Source organism: Malania oleifera, chromosome 9 (assembly GCF_029873635.1).
Source record: "Malania oleifera isolate guangnan ecotype guangnan chromosome 9, ASM2987363v1, whole genome shotgun sequence".
Taxonomy (NCBI): domain Eukaryota; kingdom Viridiplantae; phylum Streptophyta; class Magnoliopsida; order Santalales; family Ximeniaceae; genus Malania; species Malania oleifera.
In genome coordinates this window covers 95,790,908-95,814,683 of record NC_080425.1, presented here as the reverse complement: position 1 = coordinate 95,814,683, position 23,776 = coordinate 95,790,908, and the positions used below count along the sequence as shown (strand labels likewise).

At 36.8% G+C, this 23,776-nt stretch overlaps 1 protein-coding gene across 7 annotated transcripts; it reads right to left on the bottom strand.

Moving 5' to 3' along the window:
• Positions 1-403: 403 nt before the first annotated feature.
• On the bottom strand, positions 404-16,279 carry LOC131165049 (putative RING-type E3 ubiquitin transferase C3H69). Of its 7 annotated transcripts, XR_009139398.1 has the most exons (9): positions 16,012-16,172; positions 8,751-8,838; positions 7,839-8,641; positions 7,127-7,196; positions 3,285-3,373; positions 3,112-3,175; positions 2,394-2,474; positions 2,107-2,165; positions 404-926 (listed from the first exon to the last, which is right to left on the bottom strand). XR_009139398.1 is itself a non-coding variant. In XM_058122697.1 (7 exons), the coding sequence occupies exons 1-6, from the start codon at positions 16,020-16,022 to the stop codon at positions 3,139-3,141; spliced, it is 1,098 nt and encodes a 365-aa protein (XP_057978680.1). In that variant the 5' UTR covers positions 16,023-16,279; the 3' UTR covers positions 404-926; positions 3,112-3,138. The 7 variants fall into 7 exon arrangements, 3 of the variants coding, with proteins under 3 accessions (XP_057978680.1, XP_057978679.1, XP_057978678.1); XR_009139396.1 differs by having other exon boundaries at positions 1,990-2,474; XR_009139397.1 differs by having other exon boundaries at positions 2,107-2,474.
• Between the last annotated feature and the right edge of the window lie 7,497 nt (positions 16,280-23,776).

Sequence of the window (23,776 nt, the reverse complement as noted above, 5' to 3'; positions counted from 1 at the left end):
TGTCCATGTCAATCAAGTTATAAAAGAACTATTGTGAGGCGAACAAACTTAAATCATGTTTGGTTTGCAGATGCAGGGAAAACAATTAAATAAGCTTCAAATAAAAAGCAAGACAATCAAGTAATAAATTGAATTCCGTCTCTACATATTCCATTCCATTTGTACATGAGTTAATACATTATAACCACTCATAGCAATAGGAAGAGCTAACTATGCAATAATTTCTGCTCAATCAACCATTGCAAAACGCTTGCAACAAAACTTCATTTCGACAACTATATTATCCAATGACATGGAGAGAGAGAGAGAGAGAGAGAGAGAGAGAGAGAGAGAGGACAGCTAAATGATGAAGAAAATTCAGTGAGCAATGTTCAAACTACTAATTTAATTGAGACAAATTCACTGAACCATGCCAAAACTTCTAATTCATTACCAAATTTGCTATCACCATTCCAGAGAACATCCCCCCACGTCCTTTTTAAAATTTACAAAGACCATTGCGAAACATATAGCTCAAGTGTCAAACTCACAATCATATCACATGTCCAACAAAATCTGGTATAACTTGACATAGCAACTTTGGCAGAAGCTCCCCAATGGAGCTCAAATAACTCATACTAACAATAATAATAATAATATTTTCAAACCACCCAACTATGAAGCAACATTGCTCAGAACCTGGTAGGGTATTGCAGTCTACATCTATAGAGTTTCTGTGTGTCTTCCGGATGAGGCAGAGGAAAGATGGGGCATGGGCGCTTAAAATTTTTACATAATTCATTGTCCTGAAAGGGGCTGATTTACAATAAAAACCTCAAACCCATTCCATGGAGGCATAAACTTTGCTGCACGCCCTTACTTTATTCAGTATGAAAGGAAAACTTGTTTATTCCCCCGATCTGCTGCCTCAAATCCAGCAAGCCATTCTGCATCAGACACAAAACAATTAAGAGAAATGAAAGATAAACGCACACCAACCACTCTCTCTCTCTCTTGCGCAGGCGCACTCATGCAATTCATAAGTGAGTTTGACAAAAAAGGCCAAAAGAACAGGTTCAAGTGCATGGGATGCATCGATAAAGCTCACAAAAGGAGAAATACAATACAATTCACAACCTTCCAATTCCTCAAAATCACTCATAGTGACCATCTATGAAAGACAAATGTATAAGAGCACTTTTATTCCCTCAAAAGTCCTGCACATTGTGCAACAGATCTTAACGTTGAGTAATGGAAACCCCCTCCCCCCCCCCCACCCCCCCCAAAAAAAAAATCCCCAAAAAAGAGAGATTTTAGCCGGAAAAAAACAAGATCAAGTGAAATACTCCATAGCAGTGTTGTCAAGAAGAATAAAATAGTTCCAATAGTTGTCCTGGGATTTGAGGACTTAACCAAAATCATGCAGCCAACAAACTAAAATAAGGGAAAAAACCAAAGTATTGTCTGGAAACAAATAGCAGGTCAATGAAACTAACCACAACTCCCATCCCCACCTTGCATGCGCCCACGCAGGTACATTCCATAAACAGCATAAGAGTATGACATAAACCGCGTAACAGTATATGACACAGATAACATGCACATCCAACACAAATAGTAAGTCGATCAAACTAAGCACTACTCCCATCCCCACCTTGCATGCACCCACACAGGTACATTCCATAAACAGCATAAGAGTATAATATAAACAACATACGAGTATATGATACAGATAACACGCACACCCAACACAAATAGTAAGTCAATGAAACTAAGCACTACTCCCATCCCCACCTTGCATGCACCCGCACAGGTACATTCCATAAACAGCATATGAGAAAATGATACAGATAACACGCACATCCAACACAAACGGTAAGTCATGAACGAACCACTACGATCTCCCTGCCCTCGCATGCGTCCGCATGGGTACATTGCATAAACAGCATATGAGAATATGATACGGATAACGCGCACATCCAACACAAATAGTAAGTCAATGAAACTAACCACTACTCCCATTCCCACCTCGCACGCGTCCGCATGGGTACATTGCATAAACAGCATATGAGAATATGATACAGATAACGCGCACATCCAACACAAATAAGGAATAGTGACAGTTACCCTCGGTTCATCCCAGGTAATGTGGCACACCGCTTACCAAAACCAGACCAGTGGACCTTCCATCAGAGGCAAGAAGTAAAACCATGTAAGGCAAAAGCAAACAGCTATTGTGCTTAATCCATGTAGGATTTACCTTGTTTCAACAGAAGAAGCGAAAAAAAAAAAACAAGCATGTACAGTACAGCAATTTCAGCCTTCAGCGATGAAGGCAATATAACATCCTTAATAGAAGACAACTTCCACACATAACACTATCATCAGCAATGCTGACACATCATATTTTCCTTATGCGATGTAGGGTACAGAAATTCAAGAAAATATTGGCATCTCAGGTCCCACATATTTTCTTCATAATATTATTAGGCATCCTGTAGAAATGAATATACAGTTTCTGTGAATGAATAAACTGGTCTTGGTGGTCAATAGTTTGTAGGTATCTTGTCATATATTTCAATAACACAGTTTCAGGAACATCAATAAAATTAACTGCTTCAAGTACGCTAGGGCCAAACCAAGACTAGGTGCCCAGTTCTTTGCGTGGCCTCCTTTGTGGGAGGATCGAGGATTCTATCCCTGGGGGGTTCTAGTTGGGCAGAGGGAATTTGCACAGAGCCACCTGTACCTCTCCCAAAGTGAATTAGCAGTTATAGTTACCAATCCACATTCATTCCTCACATTTACAACATTTCTTTAATTACCAATCACAGTGCCACCAAAGATGGGATTCACCAAAAAGCATGCATGCACAGAGGTTTTTGATTAGGCAAATAGGACAAAAATGCGCTCAACAACCAAATGCGAGACTGGACAAGAAGACAGGTTAAATTTTTTCCAAAGATAAATCTGTGCTTATTAACCAATTTAGGGTGAAGTTGAGGGCAATAATTTCCATAGGCATGGGCAGTAAACCGTATGGCCCAAAGGCCCAAACACAAATGCACTGTTACAATAATGGTGGGGATTCAGAAGCAGAGAAGTATGTAGGAGTCATTTCATGAAACGTACACTGCAAGTTTCAAACAGCAGCTCACTTCACCTTATGTGCAAGCTACCAAGGAAATCTGAAAGCCTGAAATTACCAAGGCTTAGTAAGAAACAAACGACGAAACCAGACAATGGGAAAAAAGAAGCCGTTAAATGATTTTTAGAAAATAGAAAACAAGAATATAGAGCAAAACCTAATATTTTTAGCTATAACAATGTTTCCATCTTCAGCACCAAGGTGCCGCAGAACTACTTCCTCTGTACGCCCATCACGGTATTCATGCTGCAAGGACAGAACACCCAAGTATTTAGGCCCAGTGTCAATCTCATTACGAGCACTTCAAAGGAAAATTATGCACTAAAATTAATTAATTAATTAAAATACATTATAGGAAAAGATCCATAACAACGGTTTAAAAGAATCTAGCCACAAAATTGCATAATCCTGTGTAATCAAACACTATCCCTAGATCTAGTAAATTTATAGTACTCAACGAAATAAAGAAATTTCTAAAAATGTGAACATTTAATTAAATTTATCCCTTTTATCCATATTCTTACTTTCTATAAAAGGAAGAGATTCTAAAAATGAGCATGCAAGTTGAACAGGGAAACAGATTCTAAATATAACTCCTTGTGATACTTTACCAAGCTAGATTCCATTAGGAAGGCATTCATTAGATTTGGTGAAAGAAAAAAAATATAATCAGACTACTTAAATATGAATCATTCCACTGCCAAACCGTTTCACAGAACAATGGGACTACTTTCCAAGATTCGCATGGCATCATTTGGATGATTATCAACAAATTTCCCGCATTCAGTAGATTTGGATGAAAAGTAAAAAAAAATAATAAATAATAATAAATAATAAATAATAAAAAATTACAGACTGCTTAAATATGAATTGCTCAGCTGCCAAGCTGTATCACGCATGGCCTCATTTTGATAATTATCAATAACATATCCCGACAAGAGCAACAAATGGCTTCATATAGATGATTATCAATAAATAATAGAACTGCAAAGCATGACGCAAGTCTATTTCGATAGTTATCAGCTTAAGCCTTGAGAGAGCAAAAACAATATCCACAGAAAAAAGGGCAAAAAGATCAGTTCTAGCCAACAAGTCCAAAAATCCGGTAGGCTGCTACCATAAAAGTACGAGTTTGATTTTAAAAACCACTGGTTTAAGTATCATATGCGTTACATCTGAACATCAACTAACTTAAGATGTGTGGAACTGATCATAACTTGATGAGTCAGCTGAAACCAAAACCAGATCCACTAGCCAGATCCACTAGCAAATCAAGAATGTCCCCAGGTGTATAGTCTTCATTTGTATCAAGACCCAGCTGCGTTAGAAATAATTCAACCTCCCTGGGTGTTAAGACTTCATAGATTATATCATCATTAAAATCCTCTCCCAATTCTGTTTCAATCCTGTCCAAGTGATCTAACAACATATACACAGCAGTCATATCCACTCTGTGCCTGTGATTAGGTCTATGTCGTGAGCCTCGTGGCCTGCGTCTCGGTGGTGGCTTGTGATGAATCCATATATACGAGCCTGGCTTGACCGTGTGCTGGATCACAACAAACATGTTATCCATTAAAGGAGTAATAAAGTTAACACACTCCGAGATGAAAGTAAATAAATGACATGCTAAGAGCAGAATCCTGAAGTCCATGATCAGAGAAGGCTAGTTCGACAGCAACTACTCAACCATGACCAAATATCCACATCTGGCAACAGAATCAGCACAATCGTGTTGTAGAGCTGAAGCTCAATTATTGAAAGGAGCAATCCACTCAGAGAGAGAGAGAGAGAGAGAAAGAGAGATGTGGCAAATGAATATTCCAATAATAGACACCATGATAACATTTATGCATGGGCAGAGTGCATTAAGAGAAGCACTTTAAAAAGATCTCATTTGCTTTTGCTTTATATATTACAACAAAACCTATGAGCATGTTTGGTTGGTGACACACGCAGAAGTAATTTTGCTCAGGTGCAAAGGCAGAAACAGGAAAGTAATAAAAATATCCAAAAATAGTTGAAAGACTAGGATGATTAGGCCCGTTGTCCGAGGGAGGATAGTCACAAGCCATTGGTGCTGCCATGCAGATGGATGATACAATTGTCAATGAAGGGCACAGTGGAGCTTGGAGGTAGATGCAACATGGTAGATGTGGTGCACAAATGTTAGTGAAAATTGCACCGGGCTAACAGTGTCGAGAGCCAGTGAAAACTGACAAGGAAAAAGGGAAATTTTTAACAAGTGAGGAAAAAAATACTTGTCTTTTTCTCCTCTTTTGAATGCTACCCAATTCTTTAAAAGACAAAATGCAAATGGCAAGGCCTTCTAACTCTCTTGAGGCAAGGTCTAACACTTAAGGCATAAGCCTATCGCAAATTTTGTTTTTATAAATTTATAAATAAATTACTTATATAACACAAATTAAATAAATTACATAAAATTAGGAAAATCGAGGAATTTGAAAAAGAAAAAATATTCAAATATAAATTGTAAACTACTTATTGGTAATTCAAAATATACAAATATAAACTCAAGTAAACCACGTTAAGGATAACCATAATATTATAAAGCTCAAATTGTGTTCATGATCCAAGATGCAAGTTTCAATTTCTTTGGAAAAATTTTGGCTCAATACTTTAGAGATCCATTAAGATTAAAAATTCCTTAATCCTTTCTCATGCATGTGTGATTAAATTCCACAAGCTAGTTTAAAACCAAATTTGACTTTAAAAGCACAAACTCAAAATGCAAACACCTTAACCCTTGCAGGCAAATTCCACTATCAAGTTCAACCTAATCACTCCAGTGCACACCATTATCACCCTACTCTACCTTCAACTTTCCTTCAACCTCATAGTTAGTCATAGCAAATAACTCAAATTCTCTCAATATCCTGATGTGGCGTGGGAGCCCTATGCACTGGGTGTGACACTTTCTACTAACCCATCTAACATCCATATATTGGTTATACCTATAACTTGCATCTTGATTGATTCCTCATTTTCCCCCTCTCACTTTATCCTCTCAGATATTGTAAGGCACCAGCACAGCTCTCGGCCTTGCAGCATCAACAATTCTTCACACCAATATCAATGTGCGTGTCTGCATGTGCGCATATACATTACACCTAGTTTTCTTAACCCCCCAAAAAATTCACTAACAGCTAGTTTTCTGCCCAAAAAAAAAAAAAAAAAACTGCTCGTTACACCTAGTTTAAATATTCTTATGTTTCTAACATTATGCAGTGACACTACAGAAGTCTTCTCATCACACCAAGAGGTAATCAAATCAGACATTAGCTGTTCCGTCTTATAACTGTCATTTTACCATAAACACTTGGCTATATCTTTTTTTTTTTTTGCCAGGCAACACTTGGCTATGTTAAGAAATTGCATTTACAACTCAACCAACTTACGATTAATTCACTCAAGAAATATTCTTATGCTTCTAATGCCCACCCCCAAGAAAGTTGCAAGAAGAATGGTCAAGCTATCCACATTTACGGTTAAGCTCACCACATGTAGTCATGTCAAAGATGAAAAACCCATCACAAAGAAGCAAATGGTCCACTACAAAATACTAAAAAAAATAACAAAGAAAAGAAACACAAAAGATGCCATCCAAAGCAACCATTAATAAACCAGAAAATGCAACAAAATCAGATTCATTGTTACACGACAAGTTAATTAGGTCCCTTGCAATCCTTTTTAATGAAAAGATAAGTCCTTCGCAATCCGCCTCCAAGGTTCATTTTAAGACGTAAATTATTATCAGCCTTCTTTCACTAGAAATGAAAGATCGCGACTCTAGATCACATCTCTAAGGGGAAGGGGGAAAACATAAACATTCAAATAACCTAGTTTTATAGCTGAGATTCAGCAAGTTAGGCCCGAGTTTATCCACAAAAGATGATGAGCAAGTGCAAGTTATAAAAAACTCAAAAATGAAAAATAAAACTCTATAAATGGCGAGTTGATAGCTATGAGCAACCTTACCTTGTAAAAACAACTGGTCCCAAATGGACATGCTCCATTTCCAAAGTCAAAGTATTTGCAATTAATGGACCTGCAAGACGCCAACATGTTAATTCTAATCCAAATGACATCCAACAAATTTGCAATCCATTAGTTTTTTGGTTTTGGCATGTTTTTTAAAGATCCAATTGTGGTAAGCACAAATTTATTGGCCTAAAAAATGCTAGATTGAAATTTCCCATGATTGTGTAAATTGACAGAAAAGGAATGATGTAGCCAACCCCATGCAGTGGCACTTAAGGTGTAGCCTCTTCTTGTTGATGTAGCCGACCCCATGCAGTGGGACTATCTTTCCTTTTTTCCTCAACAATAGACAAAGCAGTACCTTTTTTGTTTTCTGGGAGAAGTGGTTCATCAACCCAAGATATTTATTTTTAAGAAAATAATAATAAAGATAGCATTCTCACCACCCTTTTAGGAAAAAAAGAAAAAAATTGATATAATAGCATGCCGATGCTAATGTGCTTCCAACAAGTGACTCCCAACTATATGAAGTTTGACGAAGTATGAATACTATACAACTACAGTGTATGCCTGTTCACCACCATAATATTTGATAAGGCAAAAAACATTTGAGGAACTGTTTAGAAGAGACATACAAGTTCGTTCTGACTAGTGACTTGAAGGATCTCACAAAGAAAATTCACAAGGTGCATGAATATAATTAGATTACCTGAGCTTTGCTTTGTAGCTGTCAACAATTTCTTGTTTCTCTTCTTTTGTGGTATACCAAATAACACTGGGTATGACGAAGTATGAAAGCTTGCGACATATTGGACAGGCCCTCAATGCGGTATTGACATCCATCCCAGATGTTGGAGAACTATTACGCCAATTCCTAATACAGGTTATACAGAATGGATGATCACATTCTGATAACAAACCAAACTTCCGTTCAGCTGGTGTGGGTTTCGACAGAACACGTTCAAGGCACACACTGCATTCTATTTCTTGGCTGTGCTTCAACGATTCAAGATGCTTTTGTTTTTTCTCACATGTTCTTACATGTTCCTCTCTTTCCTCGGGTCTGAAAGGATGCAAACAATGTTTTCCACAAGAGGGACATAATTCCCCATGAACATGGGGGCATTTTTCCCCACGTGGACAATTACCAGCAGCAGCAAATGAACAAATAGGTTTGTCAGATGGCCTTATACTCAGAGACTCCAGAGACTCCACTGGATCACCATTCTCAAAGAAATCATGATGTGGAGATTCCTGGCTCCATGCTGGTTTTGTTGGAGGAAATAAAGGCCCACTTAAAGCTAAAACATCAGAAGAAACACTGGGAGTTGAAGTTACCACAGTTGATGCAGTTGAGGAAGGATGAGCTAGAGGACCAGAATCTAAAGCAAAAGCCTGGCGAGAACTTGATGATGAAGATGCAGTAGAAGTACGAGAGCGAGAAACCCTTACATGCTCATATCTACACCGACTACCATAGGAGCATGCCCCTCTCTGATAATAGGTGCAAATCTGATAAAAATAAATAAATAAACCAACAAAAACAATAAATGACAAGGCTGTTCTGTTCATAAAAGGATAAGAATAGGCAATAAAAGAAAATAAATTTTAAAAATGTTACATTATTTGGTGGATCCTTCCAGTCATGAGAAAACTCGCAATGCTCCCCTTTTAGACACGCTCCATGTGCAAAGAACTTGCAAAGAACTCTGAAAGAATTTGTTGAGGTGGGGTTGGGGGGGGGGGGGGGAGAGGGAGGGGAGATGGGGGGAGTAATTTTGTCAGAATGCACCAATTTTCTTCTGTGAAGGGGCAAAGCAAGTATCGAAATACAACTGCTCTACAGAAGCACAATTTGCACAACCACAATTGGGGAACCATTTCAATTCAGAAATCAAAAATTTTTAAATTAATGGCACTTTTCTATGATATAAAATAAAAAAATGCATCATACTATAATTTCCGAACTTCAAAATTAGAAGCATATGCATCACTTGTGCAATGATATCATCTTAAATTAATTAATAACCACCAAATCTTTCCTCCCTCTCCTCCTTCCTCTCCCAGTTATCTTAGAGAAAATACAGCTCGAAGAAAAAGGTGACTGAGTTGCTAACTGCAATTGGGAACTTCTGGCATGGGCAGAAAGACACTTTTACCTTCTTAATTCTTATTGTTTTGTTTCTAAAGGTTTTTTTGCACTTGGCTTTCTAAAGTAAGTTGAGGCATATTTGGGATTTGATGGGTGTAACACCAAAACAAATGGCTCTCCTTTATCAAGATAAATGTACAAAATGGAAGACAGATAAAACATGCTCAGAGGCTGTAAAAACATAATTAAAAACGATCACATCATAAACGTAGTATGAACATACTTAGGTTGTTCCTTGCTAAGTAAGCATTTTTAGCCTGCAGATAATAGATAATTGTTCAAATGAACCAGCAATTTCTCCATCAAATATCTTCACTTCTATGTTTTTTCCTTTTTTCCATTTTTGAAGGTTTTTTCATGTTATCGCTTTTGCAATTACTTGCAGGAACCAGCCGTTTGTGTCGGATTACCACCACCACATAATAAAAAAAACAGAGTTAAGAATATCTTTAGATAACATAAAAACAAAAACCAAAAAAATTCTGCGTAATATTCTTGTTACATATCTATTTTTGAGTCAATATAAATTTAAAACAGCTGTACTCAATAATAATCATTCCTCCAGGCACATTTAATGCACAAGGATGTCACGTATTTATAGCTTATGAAGTAATACAAAATTTTCCCCTTCAATTTATGATAATGGATACTAATCTACTCAAAATTTTTATTGAAATTCAACTCTTTGACCTTGAACAAAAATATATACATAAATATATATATATATATATAAAAATTTAAATAGGGTAGGATCATGATTTCTGTCATTATTAGCTTGCATCTCTCTCTTCCCCCCCCCCCCCCCCCACCCTCTCCACCAAAAAAAAAAAAAAATTTATAACCATTTCCCTCAATTACTCACAACTTGCTACTCTTAACAGCACTTCACTCACATTGCCCACTGGCAAACTACAGAGAAAAATAAAATGGATTGAAATTTGCAGATGACATGCCCTGCCCCCAATGCCTCCAACACTCCCCTTCCCACCAAAAAAGAAAAAGAAACAAAAAGAAGACATCCTTGGTCCCTACTTACATCAACGGGTATCTCATCTCTCTCTCTCTCTCTCTCTCTACTTCAACAATTTACTAACAATAAACCCCCCTCCCACCAAAAAAGGAAAATAAATGAAGAAAAGACATCCTCAGTCCCTACTTACATCAACAGGCATCTCTCGCTATCTCTCTCTCTCTCTCTCTCTCTCTCTCTCTCTGCTTCAACAATTTAATAACAATTTACCCCAATCTCTGACAAATCACCCCTCAGACAGCATTTCACCAACCTTACCACACTTGAAAACTTAGAAAAATAAAATGAATGGAAATTTATATAGGATATGTGATGAAGGATGGGAAGCAAATAATTGTGTGGATCACTTTGACCGAATCACTTTGCACCAAATCACTTTGCAAGCGACTGTTGGGTCCTAAACCCAAATTTATAGTAGGCTTATGAGTAGGGGTGCAGTCGGTTCTAAATGGTTGGATTTTGCCTAAAACTGATAACCAGACTGATCTTAACGGTTTTGAAATTTGCAAACCAGTACCAAACCACAAACTAATGGTTCGGATACGTGATGAACCACAATTTAATGGTCTGGTTCGGTCAGTACACTTTTAAACTTTTTAACTAGCTTTCCAGAAATTTGACTTCCAAAATAACCAGTCTAAAGCCTATTGACTGAAAAGCAGATTAAGCCCACTACCATTGTATGGATTTTAGCCTGGTCTAAGGTCATGCCGAGCAATGGGTGTGTATTCACATGGCCTGGCAGATTTTTATGAGGAAGAGAGGGCTTCCGTACCTATCATGCAAACGATGTGGTCCATGTGTAACAAAACCACTCACAAATCACAATGGGCCTTAGCATTGCACAGATGCACTCCTGTAGCACAATAGGAAGTCTGACTTCCATTTTCAGTTGCCCCACATTGTTAAGGAGAAGTGGGTTCATCAATCCTCCTCTTGTATAAAATGTTTTCATCTCCAATTACAGGAAAATGACTACCATTCTGCGTTTCAACCTAATAATACTATTATTTGTGTATGACCAATTATATATAATAATTAAATTTTAAATTTTAAAATGACTAACAAATAATTGCTGACATTATATCTAAATACTCAGTTTTTCGGTTTGATATATATATATTTTTAAAACCAAAACCGAAACCAATTTTAAAAGACATGAAAAACTGAAAACAAACCCCACAGCAACCAGGAAACTGAACCAACCTTCATAGGAAAAATCTTGCTTGATTTATTATCGCAACTAGACTCTTCTCTTACTTTAACAACGGGAACCCAGATAGAATGATATTAGAGCAGGAACCCAGAGCTTTCACTGAAGAGCAGAGCATAATGTCCCTACTTGATGAGCAGGAGCAGCAAATAAAGACATATTCCCACACAAAGAAGTTCTTTTATCTTGACCACTGGAAGGCCATGAAGTTAACCCATTAAGAAAGAGCTATAAATAAGCTTGCTTATTTTCAGTACATGTCTATATGATCTCCATAATAATATGTTGGCACTCCCCCCATTGATGCTTTAGTAAGTCCATCTGAAGGCAATGAAAGAGAAAGTAGCTGCAATTGCTTGGGTTCAATCAGTTAAGCTTGCTTTGGTTCAGTCAGGAAAGGAAAAAACGTCTGTACCCCAAGACCCCTTTGAGCTACTTTATATCCTACCAATGATTGTCGCCCTCCTACAAGGCCTTTATATCCACTTGTGACTTGGTATCCATAAAAAAGATTACAAGGGAAGCATTGTGTGCCCTTTACTGGAAGATGCCTCTAGAACTTCATTGGGTCAAGAGACGTAGATCTTAGATAACGGGCGTTCATTGCTCATGAAATATAGGATTGGAGACAGAGGCCCGAAACTATAATTTTGCAGGAATTGGACGAGGATACCGACCAAGCCCTTGGATTACAGTACTAAGGGGTTATTGGATTGTATAAGCTCCTCTTCTTTTCCTTCAAGATTAGGAGAAAGAGGAAGAGGCGCTTCGTCTCTCTCTTTCTCCAGTCCCAGGAGGCCCAATCGCAATTCCAGATCTAAGGGTTGTTCCTCTGGACCCGCGCACTATATTGTTTCCACTAATCCCTCGAATAATATATAAAAACTAAAAACATGGTCCAAAAAATCTCAATTACAGGTACACGAACAATCCTTTGAAATTTTTTTATAGTGGAAATGACATACAGAACAAATCAAGATCTGAAATACATAAACCAAAATCAAAACAAGTAAGAACAAGAGATCATGATGTATGCTTACTAATCTAGAAAGATATAAAAACAATTGAAAACACACCTGAAAAGATTTCCCTCTACTAGAGTTGCTAAAAAGAGTAGAAATAAGAATACAAAAAATGCTGGTGCTGCAGTTGATCTTACTTTTTTTACGAGTGACAACATACTAGATTCAACTTCCATATGGATAAATAAAAATTTTAGAAGTAAAAGCCCCAAACCCTCAACTTAAGAGCACATTCCAGGGAAATCTATTCTGCCTAAACCCCTTCTTGCAAGATCTAAAGGAAGGAACGAGAGTTGAAGCAGTACCTCCTTCAAAATTGTCACTTAGCCACTTTCTCAATCGAAATGGGAACTGTCAAGATTAGCATACTCAAAGATTTCTCTTGTTCTCTATGTTATTTCAGGACTGGTTTTCATAGATCGGATCAAGCACATAGAGTGCAAGCCTGAAATCAATCTTCATCAAGACAGCTGACTGAGTCCCAAAGAGCTGACCGAGCGCAGTGAGAGAAAGAATAGAAGTTTTGAGAGCATTCAATAAGTAGAGTGTGAAGTAAGCCCTCCTCTTTTTATATCATATGTGCTCCCTCATCTTCTTCCAATTGTTTGACAATCAACTTTTCCTTTTCTCTTTGTTTCAGAGTCTTGCTAGCCTTTCTGTGCTTTCAAGCATAGTTCATTCCCTTATTCAGTAAAGTAATAAGAGAGATGGGTACAGGTATTAAAAAAAATGGAAGCATGATTAGAAGCTCTTTAAGACTATGGAATGGCAGAGAATGTGTTTTCCCAAAATGGTATCTCCTTCTTCCTCTTCTTCCTTCTTCTTCTCCTAGCCTCTCCTCTATTTCTCTTCCAATTTCAACACAGGCAGTAATTCCACATCGCTGCTCTGCACCAGTGTGGCCTGCCCCGACCCTTTTACCTACAGAGGGGGAAAAAGGCACCTCAATCCCCGCTTTGCTTTGGCATTGCAGCAGCAACAGGTGCCACTAAGAAAGGTCAATTCTCTGGTCATAATTTCTAGAGACCAAGAAGAATGGCTGGGTAGTGACTGATGCACAAGAGAAAGTAGGAGTCATGTAAAATGGCTGGGGATGGGAAGAGATGCAAAATTTCTCACAAAGATGATGAAATGATGATTAAAAAAAATTTAGAGGCATAGGCAATCACAGGAACTTTAGATCTAAGGCTTGGCAACTGAAACACGTCCCACTTCAGCAACTCTTTTTCCCGTATCAATTATCCCAATGACATAAGTAATTTGGAAAATAGTGGCAAGTTTCCAGGCCCTCCAAGTAATATTTGTAGTTTGTACACCTCAGTCAACCAAGTTTAATAATGTGTTAACAACTTTCACAAACCCACTCAATTTAATAACATTTAAAAACCAAATCAACACCTCTAGTAACTTTTGGGTCCTAAAAACTGACCAGATCCAGACACATTTACCCTCTGTGAAGTCCCTTAAGGTCCAAACAATTTGCTGTGCTGCAATTTCTCAGTTAAAGAAGCACATATTTCTTCATAGACTAGATCTAAAACTCAAAGCCCATCAGATATCCCTTCCATCATTTCCTTGGTTGAAAAATAACAGTACAGTTAGCCACTCCTGATTATAGCATAATCTAGGAAGGCAGATGATAGCCAGCCTAAGAGCATTGGACAGGCAGACACCCAGAAAAAACCTAGAAACAACACTATTGTAGTCCATAGTACAATGTTCAACAGATAGGCAGTTGCATCGTACAAAGTTCAAATACTTGGAATCTAAACAGCACTATGCTCAACGGATAGCATTTGCCATTATTCCAAGTTTAAATAATAGGAATCCATGCACTTTGACAAAGTACAGCACCCTTAAAATAAAACCACCTAAATGAAGCACCAAAAGAAGCAATACAGTATACAACTATAATACCAAGGAATCAAGACAAATCAGCTAGAGTAAATCCAATTAGTTTTTCGCAGCTTGTTTGTTCATTATCTGCCATTTTCATATATTTGAGGCCAACCAAAATTTTACAGGCAAAAGCCTCCACAAGCACAAGAGAACAGTGGCATTAAGTCCTAATTGATAAAATTGTTCCTTGAGTTACCTATGATAAAAATTCAACAAGCCTAAATGAATATGCTCCAATTATTCAATAAAGCTCAAATAAACCAAATTGCCATGGCATTCAGTTCTCCACCCCAAAACACGAAGGGGACAAGTTGACCCACCGCCCCTTTTGATTGCATTTAAAGTTTTCATAATGAAAAACTTTAAGCTTCATAAACCAGTAAATAAATGATATCTTCATTTAAATCCTGTAGAGTATGGAGGGAAAGGAAAATAAAAAGCTAAAAAGCCTACAAAAGGAGTCCATTTTACAGAATTTTTAGCATTTTTCCCTTTCTTCTTCCTTAGAGAACAAGAGAACACAATAAGAAACTTTAAACATTGTATACGGATGGATTAAATCAAAACCATTTCAAAAATCTACACAAGCAATTCCTACCAGATTCAAGGCACAATAGCTAGAGAATAAGAAAACAAACAACATAAACATGGACTCATCAAAGCAGAAACACATTAAATGTGCCATCAAACAGACTCCCTTTCCCCCCATCTGACTAAAACAAGGAAAACATTAAAGCCCTCGTTTATATCCATCTGGTTACCAAAAAGGTCAAGTTCAACACATCTAAGCCAAACAGCTCAGGAACAATTATGCATTCCAAACAGCCAAATAATTTGAATTTAAAGGGAAAAAATTTAATTTGTTTTCCTGTACCACAGTAACCACATGCTACATTTGCAAGCTTCCATCAAAAATATAAACAACAAAACAGTTAAGATCGCCTCATCTGAGCTTAGTAATAAGTGTTCCAACCAATACAAACAATTGAGTAAAAACCCCCAAATTCGTTTTCCTGTACAATTTCTCAACAACCAAACAGTGCCATTGCGGCGTAAAAAATCTCGATCAATATACACACCAAAAAAGTTGAACAGCCAAGTCAGGAACAATTAAGTGTTCCAAACAATCAAATAACTTGAGTAAAGATCCTCAAATTCGTGTCCCTGTACAACATTTTCTCAGCAACCAAATGGTACCATGAAAAAGTGAAAACTCTCGATCAACAATATACAACGGGAAAGATAAACAGCTAGCTCAAGAACAATTTAAGCGTTCCAAACAATCAAATAATTTGAGATGATTCCCCCCCCCCCCCCACCTAAAATTTGATTTCATGCACTACATTTTCTCGACAACCAAATGGTACCGCTGCAAAGTGAAAAACCGAAAAAGTTAAACAGCTAGCTCGGGAACAATTATGTGTTCCAAATAATAAAGTAAGTTTAGTAAAAAAAAAAACCTAATTTGTTTCCCCGAACCACATTTCCTCAGCAAACAAACAGCACCGTGGCAGTGAAAAGCGAGACTCCCAACCAAAAACACAACACAGAGCAATCGAAATTCACCTATTAGACATGACGAAAGCTTCTGAGAACTGAATCGAATCGAATCGAGCGCGAGACGAAGAGCCCGTCCAGGAATGTACAGAATCGCACGTGAAGACCCAACGCGCGCGCGATAGAGAGGAGAGAGAATTTCCGCAACATTTGCTCCGTGCGTATAAATAAGACCGCTAGGGTTCGTGGCAGTCGGTGACCTGTTCGGTGTTCGTTCAGTAAAAGACTCTCATTTTGGGATTTATTACAGGAATGCCTCTTCGCATTTATGTGTTTCGGACAAGACGGAGGTTACGAACTTCTTAGTTGGGAACCGTGAGGGTGGCAATGATGTAATATTCCTGAAAGTTGGGGTTCGCCTCGCGACGGTTCTTTGTTTCGGTTTACTTCAACGCTTCAGGAGTTGGAGACACTATATATATTCGATGCGGATGTGCCGCACGCGATCCCTCCTCGTTCTTTTTTGAATTTGAATTTCGCTTTAACGTTTTTTTCATTTTTTAAATATTATTGCACATAAAACATTAATTAAATATTAAATAAATCTAACATAAATACAAAGTTATTATCTCTTTTTGGCATAAGGAAATTTCAACTATTTGAATTTTTAAAATAAATATATTTAAATAAAATGTATGTAACACCCCGACCCCGAGGGGCCTGGGATATTAACTTTTTACTACTAATTTACAGCGAAAGCAAAATAAACTCAATTTTTATTAGAACAGAGTACTAATTATTCATATTACAATCATTTATTTCAAAAGAAGAAAAATTACACAAACATAAATATCTGAAACCATACTAATATTTCTAATCAATTTTTAATTTTCTATCCCCACCCGTATGCTTGCTAAGTCTGATTTCCAACATGCTCTTCAGAGTTATCTGAAATAAAAATATGATTGGAGTGAGACGACGCTCAGTAAGTAAATAAGATTATTATTAGTGTGTGGTCAAAATGAGTTTTTAAAGAATTTCGTAAAACAATATTTAATACTATAACTTCAAGACTGCTTTTAGAATAACTATAAATTTAAAAATTTCTGCATAAAACTTTTGTCATCAATTTCAACAATAAATTTTTATAATCATATACTATAACTGATAAATTAAACTCTTAACTTTAAAATTGTAAAAATATTTAATGATAAACATACATATACTTTTCCTTATACGTTTTCCTTAGATCGTCATTTAAGCACCAAAATGATCCTTTTCACGTAAACTTACACTTTTCCTTCAAATCATCAATAACTTTGTACACGTAATTAAATATGTATAAACATATATTATAAAAAAAACCACCCTTAGGTCTGTTTGCCGTAAGTCATGTTTACCCTCATGACTGGGTTGTGCGATCCGAAAACTGGACTTAACTGACTGGCCGACCAAACTAAATCAACGTACGTAAACTTTAAGTGAGATTTTCCTTATTAAATTCTGATCCGGAACCAGGTGTGCACTCAGGAGAAATCCACTAACATAAATAACCACTCTGTAAACAGTGTGGGTGCACTCTGATTCGTATAAACTTTAAGCTGCGGTACCGAGCATCTGTAACTTTGAACTTTCGTTGCCATAAGGGGTTTTAAAATCATCTTATTATAATTTATGCAATTTAAAATAATATCGTAAAAATCTCATCTTTACTCATATTTTCATAAAAAAATGTAACGTAGAAATAAACTCATGCCACACAATTTTTGTGTTAAAAATATATATAATTTTATTTTTGAATAAAAAGAAATGCTAAAAATTTACCCGAGGGGATTGGAACATTTCTTAACCCAAAAATAGATGCAAGTATATTAAAGATAGAACTGGTATAATTAAATATGCGTAAAAATAAACTCATGAAAATTTTGTGCAACTAATTAACATAATTAAAATTTACGTACAAAATAAATTCGAGTATGAATTTAAAATAAAAAGAAATTAACATAATCAAAATTTACTTACCTTCTTCCTTATGAATATTATAACTATCTCTAAGAAATGAGATCGGAAAGAGTGGGTGATTGAGAACTTACTCAAAAATTCTCTCTCCACCACAATTTCTTTCACTCACTAATTCTTCTCTTCCTTGGAAAATTGTTGTGAAAAATGAAGGTTGAGAGCTTCCTATTTATAGGAAAATTTTGGGGAAGAAATGAAATTTATAAAAGTGTGGGGAGATGGGTGAAATTATAATTTTTAAAAATTAAAGAATGGGCAAGGTATGAGTTGTATATGAGATAGGGATGGAGGCCATGTGGGAGTGCTAGCCACCATTCCCACTAAATAATTTTTTAATTAATTACTTACCTAATTAATTAATCAATTACTTAATTAATTATTTTATTATTTTATTATTATTTTTTTCCTAATCATTATTATCATTATTATTATCATTGTTATTAATTTTAAACTACTTTTAGTATTTATTTATTTTATTATTTATTTTTTAATAAGAATTAAATTTAAATTTTGAAAACTCATGTGGGCCCCACACCACTTCGAGACCCGCATGGATCCTACGTAACTCGAATAACTCTTATACGATTTTATGCATCCTACATAGCTTTGAGACTTGTGTAAACCTCCATACGGCTTCGGAACTCATGTGGGCCCCACACAGTCTTGTGGGCCCCGCATAGGATACCTATATTATTATTATTTTATCATATATTTTTTCAAATTATATCAGTTAAAACATTATTTTATGTACTCATTTACGTATATAAACAGTGTCTTGTGGCTCCGGGACTCATGTAGACCCCACATAGTCTTGTGGGCCCCACATATGATAACTATATTATTATCATCTTATTATATATTTCTACAAATTATGTCTGTCAAAACACTATTTTATGTATATGTACTTATTTACGTGTACAAACAGTGTCTATCCTGTTTATCCTATGAAATTCCATTTTGACCAGGCCGACCTCCAGGGAGCGACTGAGCTGCAATGGTTTCTAAGCACTCGCTTAGACAAGGTCTTTCTTAGACATCAAATATGGAATCAAGGATCTTACAGAAAAACACTTCTGTATTGATATTAACTTAATGACCATTTTTATTATTTTATTATTATTGTACTTTAATTATATATATATATATATATATATATTTTAGGTCATCACAATGTACTATAAAATTATAATAAATTTCTATTATTAATAAATTAATTAATTCAATGGTAAAAGATATATTATATATTCCATGACTAATCTTTGGTCATAAATAATTAGCTCATAATAATAATTGGCTAATACATCTCTAAAACTCTTTTTTAAGTAAGATCTTAAAAATATTCGTGTACAAATTTTAAACTTTTATTCACTAACATTTAATAATTCATAATGGAACAAAAGAAATTTTAAATTCATTAAAAATAGACTGACCTGTGGCGACGCCTCACCCATCTCCGTCCGCCTGTCATGCCAGGACAGCGATCTTCTCCTCTGCCATCTCCAATCTCGTCCGCCAAGAAGGCCATTTCTGGCAAATTTTTACGATGGCCACATATTCCACTGTTAAGTTTGCTCTAGGAACAAAAGGTGGATAAAGCATTTTTTTTCCCAGGGAGACGCACGAGGGGTAGTACAGAATAACGATTTGTGACAGAATTGCAAGTCGTCGCCGTCAAGGACAAACCACTGAAACTGCACGCCATCATTGCTCGGGGAATCGCCATTGACTCCCTGCACAAAGCTCATTCTTTTCCGGGGAGACGCACGAGGGGTTGCTCAGAACGAAGTTCGATTGGTCGCCCCTCCATAGCTTGGCCTCATCGCTGCCCTCACCCAAAAAGGGACAAGGAGAAGGAGGACCAAACATCACTTACAAATGCAAGTCAGTCTCTTTCCCATCTAGAAAACTCTAACTTTAATCTTCATATATTGCAGCCCAGTCTGGTCGGCAACGGCTCGCTGGTGCCTAGGGTGGTTGGGAAGGTGTCGTCCCCCCGCCGATGGCCTCATCGTCGGCGAGGAATGCCGTCCAAGTTGGTTTCGGGGTGCAATCGTATACGCAAGCCATGAATAAAAAAAGTGGAGATACCTGCATTCAAAATTCCTATGAGATTGCCAGTTAATATCAATGGTGAATTGGGATTTATTTTCTTAGAAACAGAGATGGTTAAGGCTGAGGAAGAGTTTCGTTTTGCATTAGTGATGAAATTTTTGAGGAATCAGTCATCTATTGATAAAATTCAGTTATCGATTGTGAAAATGTGCTAATTCATATGAAGAATGAACGTGATTTTTTGCATGATTGGGTGAGGGAAGGTAGAACTATGGAAGGTGATTCATTTCGACTGTTCAAGTGGACGAAAGATTTTGATGTCAAAAAAGAATCTCCATTGGCTCCTAAATGGATTTTCTTACCAGGGTTACCAATGCATCTTTACCAAACGGATTTTCTTCAAATTATAGCTACTCGTTTTGGTCGTTATCTTAGAACCAATAATGCAACAATCAATCGTGTGAGAGCCTCGGGGCATGTATTTGTGTGGAAGTTAACTTGGCGATGGAGTCGATTAGGGGAATTCCTCTTGTTTTATCCCCGAAATAATGTATTTAGCAAGAGGCCAAATATGAAAAGATGAGTTTTTTCTACTCTAAATGTTTCCGACAATGACATACCTCGATTGTTTACAGGGTGGGAGGGAAGTAAAGGGATGATGGAAAATATAAAGAAAAAAAGATATGGGAACCAGAGACTAACGACGGTGTAATGGAAACCAATACCGATGTGGATAAAGGGGCAAATAAGGTGGAGCAGGAAGCAAGACCCAATATTGTGCCGATGACGAATAAGTCCAAAGATAGGTGTCATGTATTATCAAAAATTCTTGATGCTAAAGAAAAAGGGGATTATGCAATGCAAAACTATGATGTACCGCAGAGAGGCTTGGAAAATAATATGAATGGAGGAAGGGGGAATGGGCTTTAGGTTATTCGCCCGAGAGGGAGGAAGGTGAAATTTTAGTGTTGAAAGGCAAAGAAAAAATGTATGAGTATGATATAGGGCAGAGATGGACTTCCAAAAACACCAAAACTAGAAAGGAAAAATCTGTGAGGAAATCTCAGAGGGTTCACATTGGACCACATAAATCAAATTTATGACCAATAAAATTTTTTTTTTTAAATATTATAGGGTTGGCCAGGTTTAAAGGCAAGTTAAAGAAGTTGATTAATAAGTTTGATGTTGGTTTGTTTGCCATTTCAGAACCGTTTGCGACTGAGGGGGGGATGGTAATGTTGGGTAATTTTATGAATTATCACCATTTTATATCTAATGAAAATTAAGGCGGTAAATTCTAGCTGTTTTGAAAGGATATGAATGTCTTTGAGGTGATTTCAATCACGACTTAGATGAATTCCGTGCGGTTCTTCAAGGACGGCCAAAGGATTTCGGTGAGTTTTGTTTATGCCAAATGTTCTTATGTTGAAAGAAGAGAATTATGGCGGCAATTGAAGGAGTGCCAATCGGATTTCCCTTGGTTGGTCCTAGGTGATTTTAATGTTATTCGAATGGATGCCGAAAGAATTGGTGAAAATCCAAGACCACTTTGACCTATGATGGAGTTTAATGACTGTTTACATCATTGTGATCTCTTTGATTTATCAAACACAGACTCACGTATGTCATGGTGCAATGGCTATGAAGGGGTGGCTCGTAGTTGGTCTAAGCTTGATCTAATTTTTATCAATAATGTTTTTTCCAACCTATATGATTCGACTCAATTCAAATATCTAAGTCGAAAATAATCATATCATAGTCCTATGGTGGTTTATACGAATACGTCATTCTCTTTGTATGACCCTACCCCATTTCGGTTCCTTAATATGTGGAGCTCACGTGGTTTTTTTTTGTTATGCGTTAAAGATGCCTAGATCAGGAATGACTCGGCCTTGGGTCTTTTGAAACTTGCTATTCGTCTTAAGAGAACTAAAGTTGCTTTATGTGCATGAAATAAAAATGTCTTTGGGAGAGTGGGAGAAAACCTAAAAGCTTTTGAGGAAATGATGGAATCTCTAGAAAATCAACTATAAGAAGGTTTTTCTAAGGAGGTCGAAGCCAATTACTTGACTACTAAGTTGGAAATTCGAGTGTAGAAGAATAGGGAAGCATCTCGCCTATGACAAATTGCGGAAAAAAAAAATGGTTGATTGAGGTGGATCATAACTCTAAATTCTTCCATTAAGTTATCAATCAGAAACGGGACAAGGGTCGTATAGACCGTATGGTTCTGAATGATGGGAGGATATTGGATGGTGCGGAAGTAATACATAATGAAGTTGTGACGACTTACTTAATTTCCACTTTTTTTTTTAAAGTAAAATCAATATCACAAAAATCAACTCAGCAGATTATAATCCACCTGGACCCGTGGGTACTAGGGATACATCAGAACATATAGCAGAAGCCTAAGCAACAAGGAACATACAATCATAAACATCTCATTATACCATACATCACAATACCAGAGTTACTACAATCACTGTATTTCAGTATATACATCCCAAAAACAAGATCTAGGGACATTTCCCACAAAATCCAACTGTCTCTACTAAAACTTACCATTCAAAAAGGGCAGATAAACAATACTAGATCAGCGGGGCTTTTCCCGCTCTCCTATCAGGAGCTCTTGAAAAGTTTATAAAATTTTGGGGTAAGACACTTCTCAGTAAGGGAAATAAACTAATATCAGTGTGTGGCAACATGAGTATTCCGTGTTATACATATACTATACAGAACATATTCAGTAACTGTTTTGTCAAATTTGGGAAAACATATATATCATTAAAACATGACAGAACATACTGCATTTTCATAAACATATTTCATCTCATATAATAATAATACAAAAACATTCCTCGTAGGTTAGCTGTCTGTTGTCATGTATTACCCCCACATAACTGGGTTGTGTAGCCCGAAGGTGGGACCTAACAATGGTTGGCCGACCACTGCCAAGTCAAGAGTACAATCTATAAGTCTAATGGGTCTGCCAGACCTGGTCCGTACACTAGGGGCGCTCACACATTTCTTAAAAACCACATCGACCATCCAATCTCACACCACTCCATACAACGGCGTTAACATAAATATCATGATCACGAAGACCATTGACACATAGCAATGGTATCGTGCAAGTGCTAACCTAGACCAAGGCAACCAGATTCTGGTAACATATAACATATACTGAAACTGTGATACATGGATATTTCATATCATTAATTACTAATTCAATTATATCATTTTGCATATATACGTATATTATGAAAATCAACGGCCCATACGCCAGTATTACACATTTTACCATAGTTCGACCCGTATGCCGACAAATCATAGCATAGCCCGTACGCTGGAGAATCACATCCCTAACTCAGCCCGAACACCGAAAAATCATATCATAGCACAGCCCATACGTTGGCAAATCACATCCATAGTTCGGCTCATACGCCAGCAAATCATATACACAGCTCAGCCCGTACGTTGGCAAATCATACACATAGCACGGCCCGTACGCCGGCAAAATATATCATAAATCTCGGCCCATGCGCCGGTTTTCCATTATAAAAATTCGTATCATTAAAACATTCCCAGAAAACAGTATTTCATAACAATTTCTACTCATGCCACACTAATAGGTTTTCCGCATATTCAACATATCATCATTTCAACAGTGTTTTCTCAAATATAAATCATATATATGAACATATTTACTTTCCTAAAATCAAATGTTATATATATACATACATTTTCTCAAAAAGAACTAGTT

Coding starts and splice junctions, on each gene's coding strand:
- LOC131165049 (XM_058122695.1), bottom strand. Junction 7,197..7,838: donor AGCTACAAAGCAAAGCTCAG/GTAATCTAATTA, acceptor GGCGTCTTGCAG/GTCCATTAATTGCAAATACT. Junction 4,677..7,126: donor GGACCAGTTGTTTTTACAAG/GTAAGGTTGCTC, acceptor GTTGTGATCCAG/CACACGGTCAAGCCAGGCTC.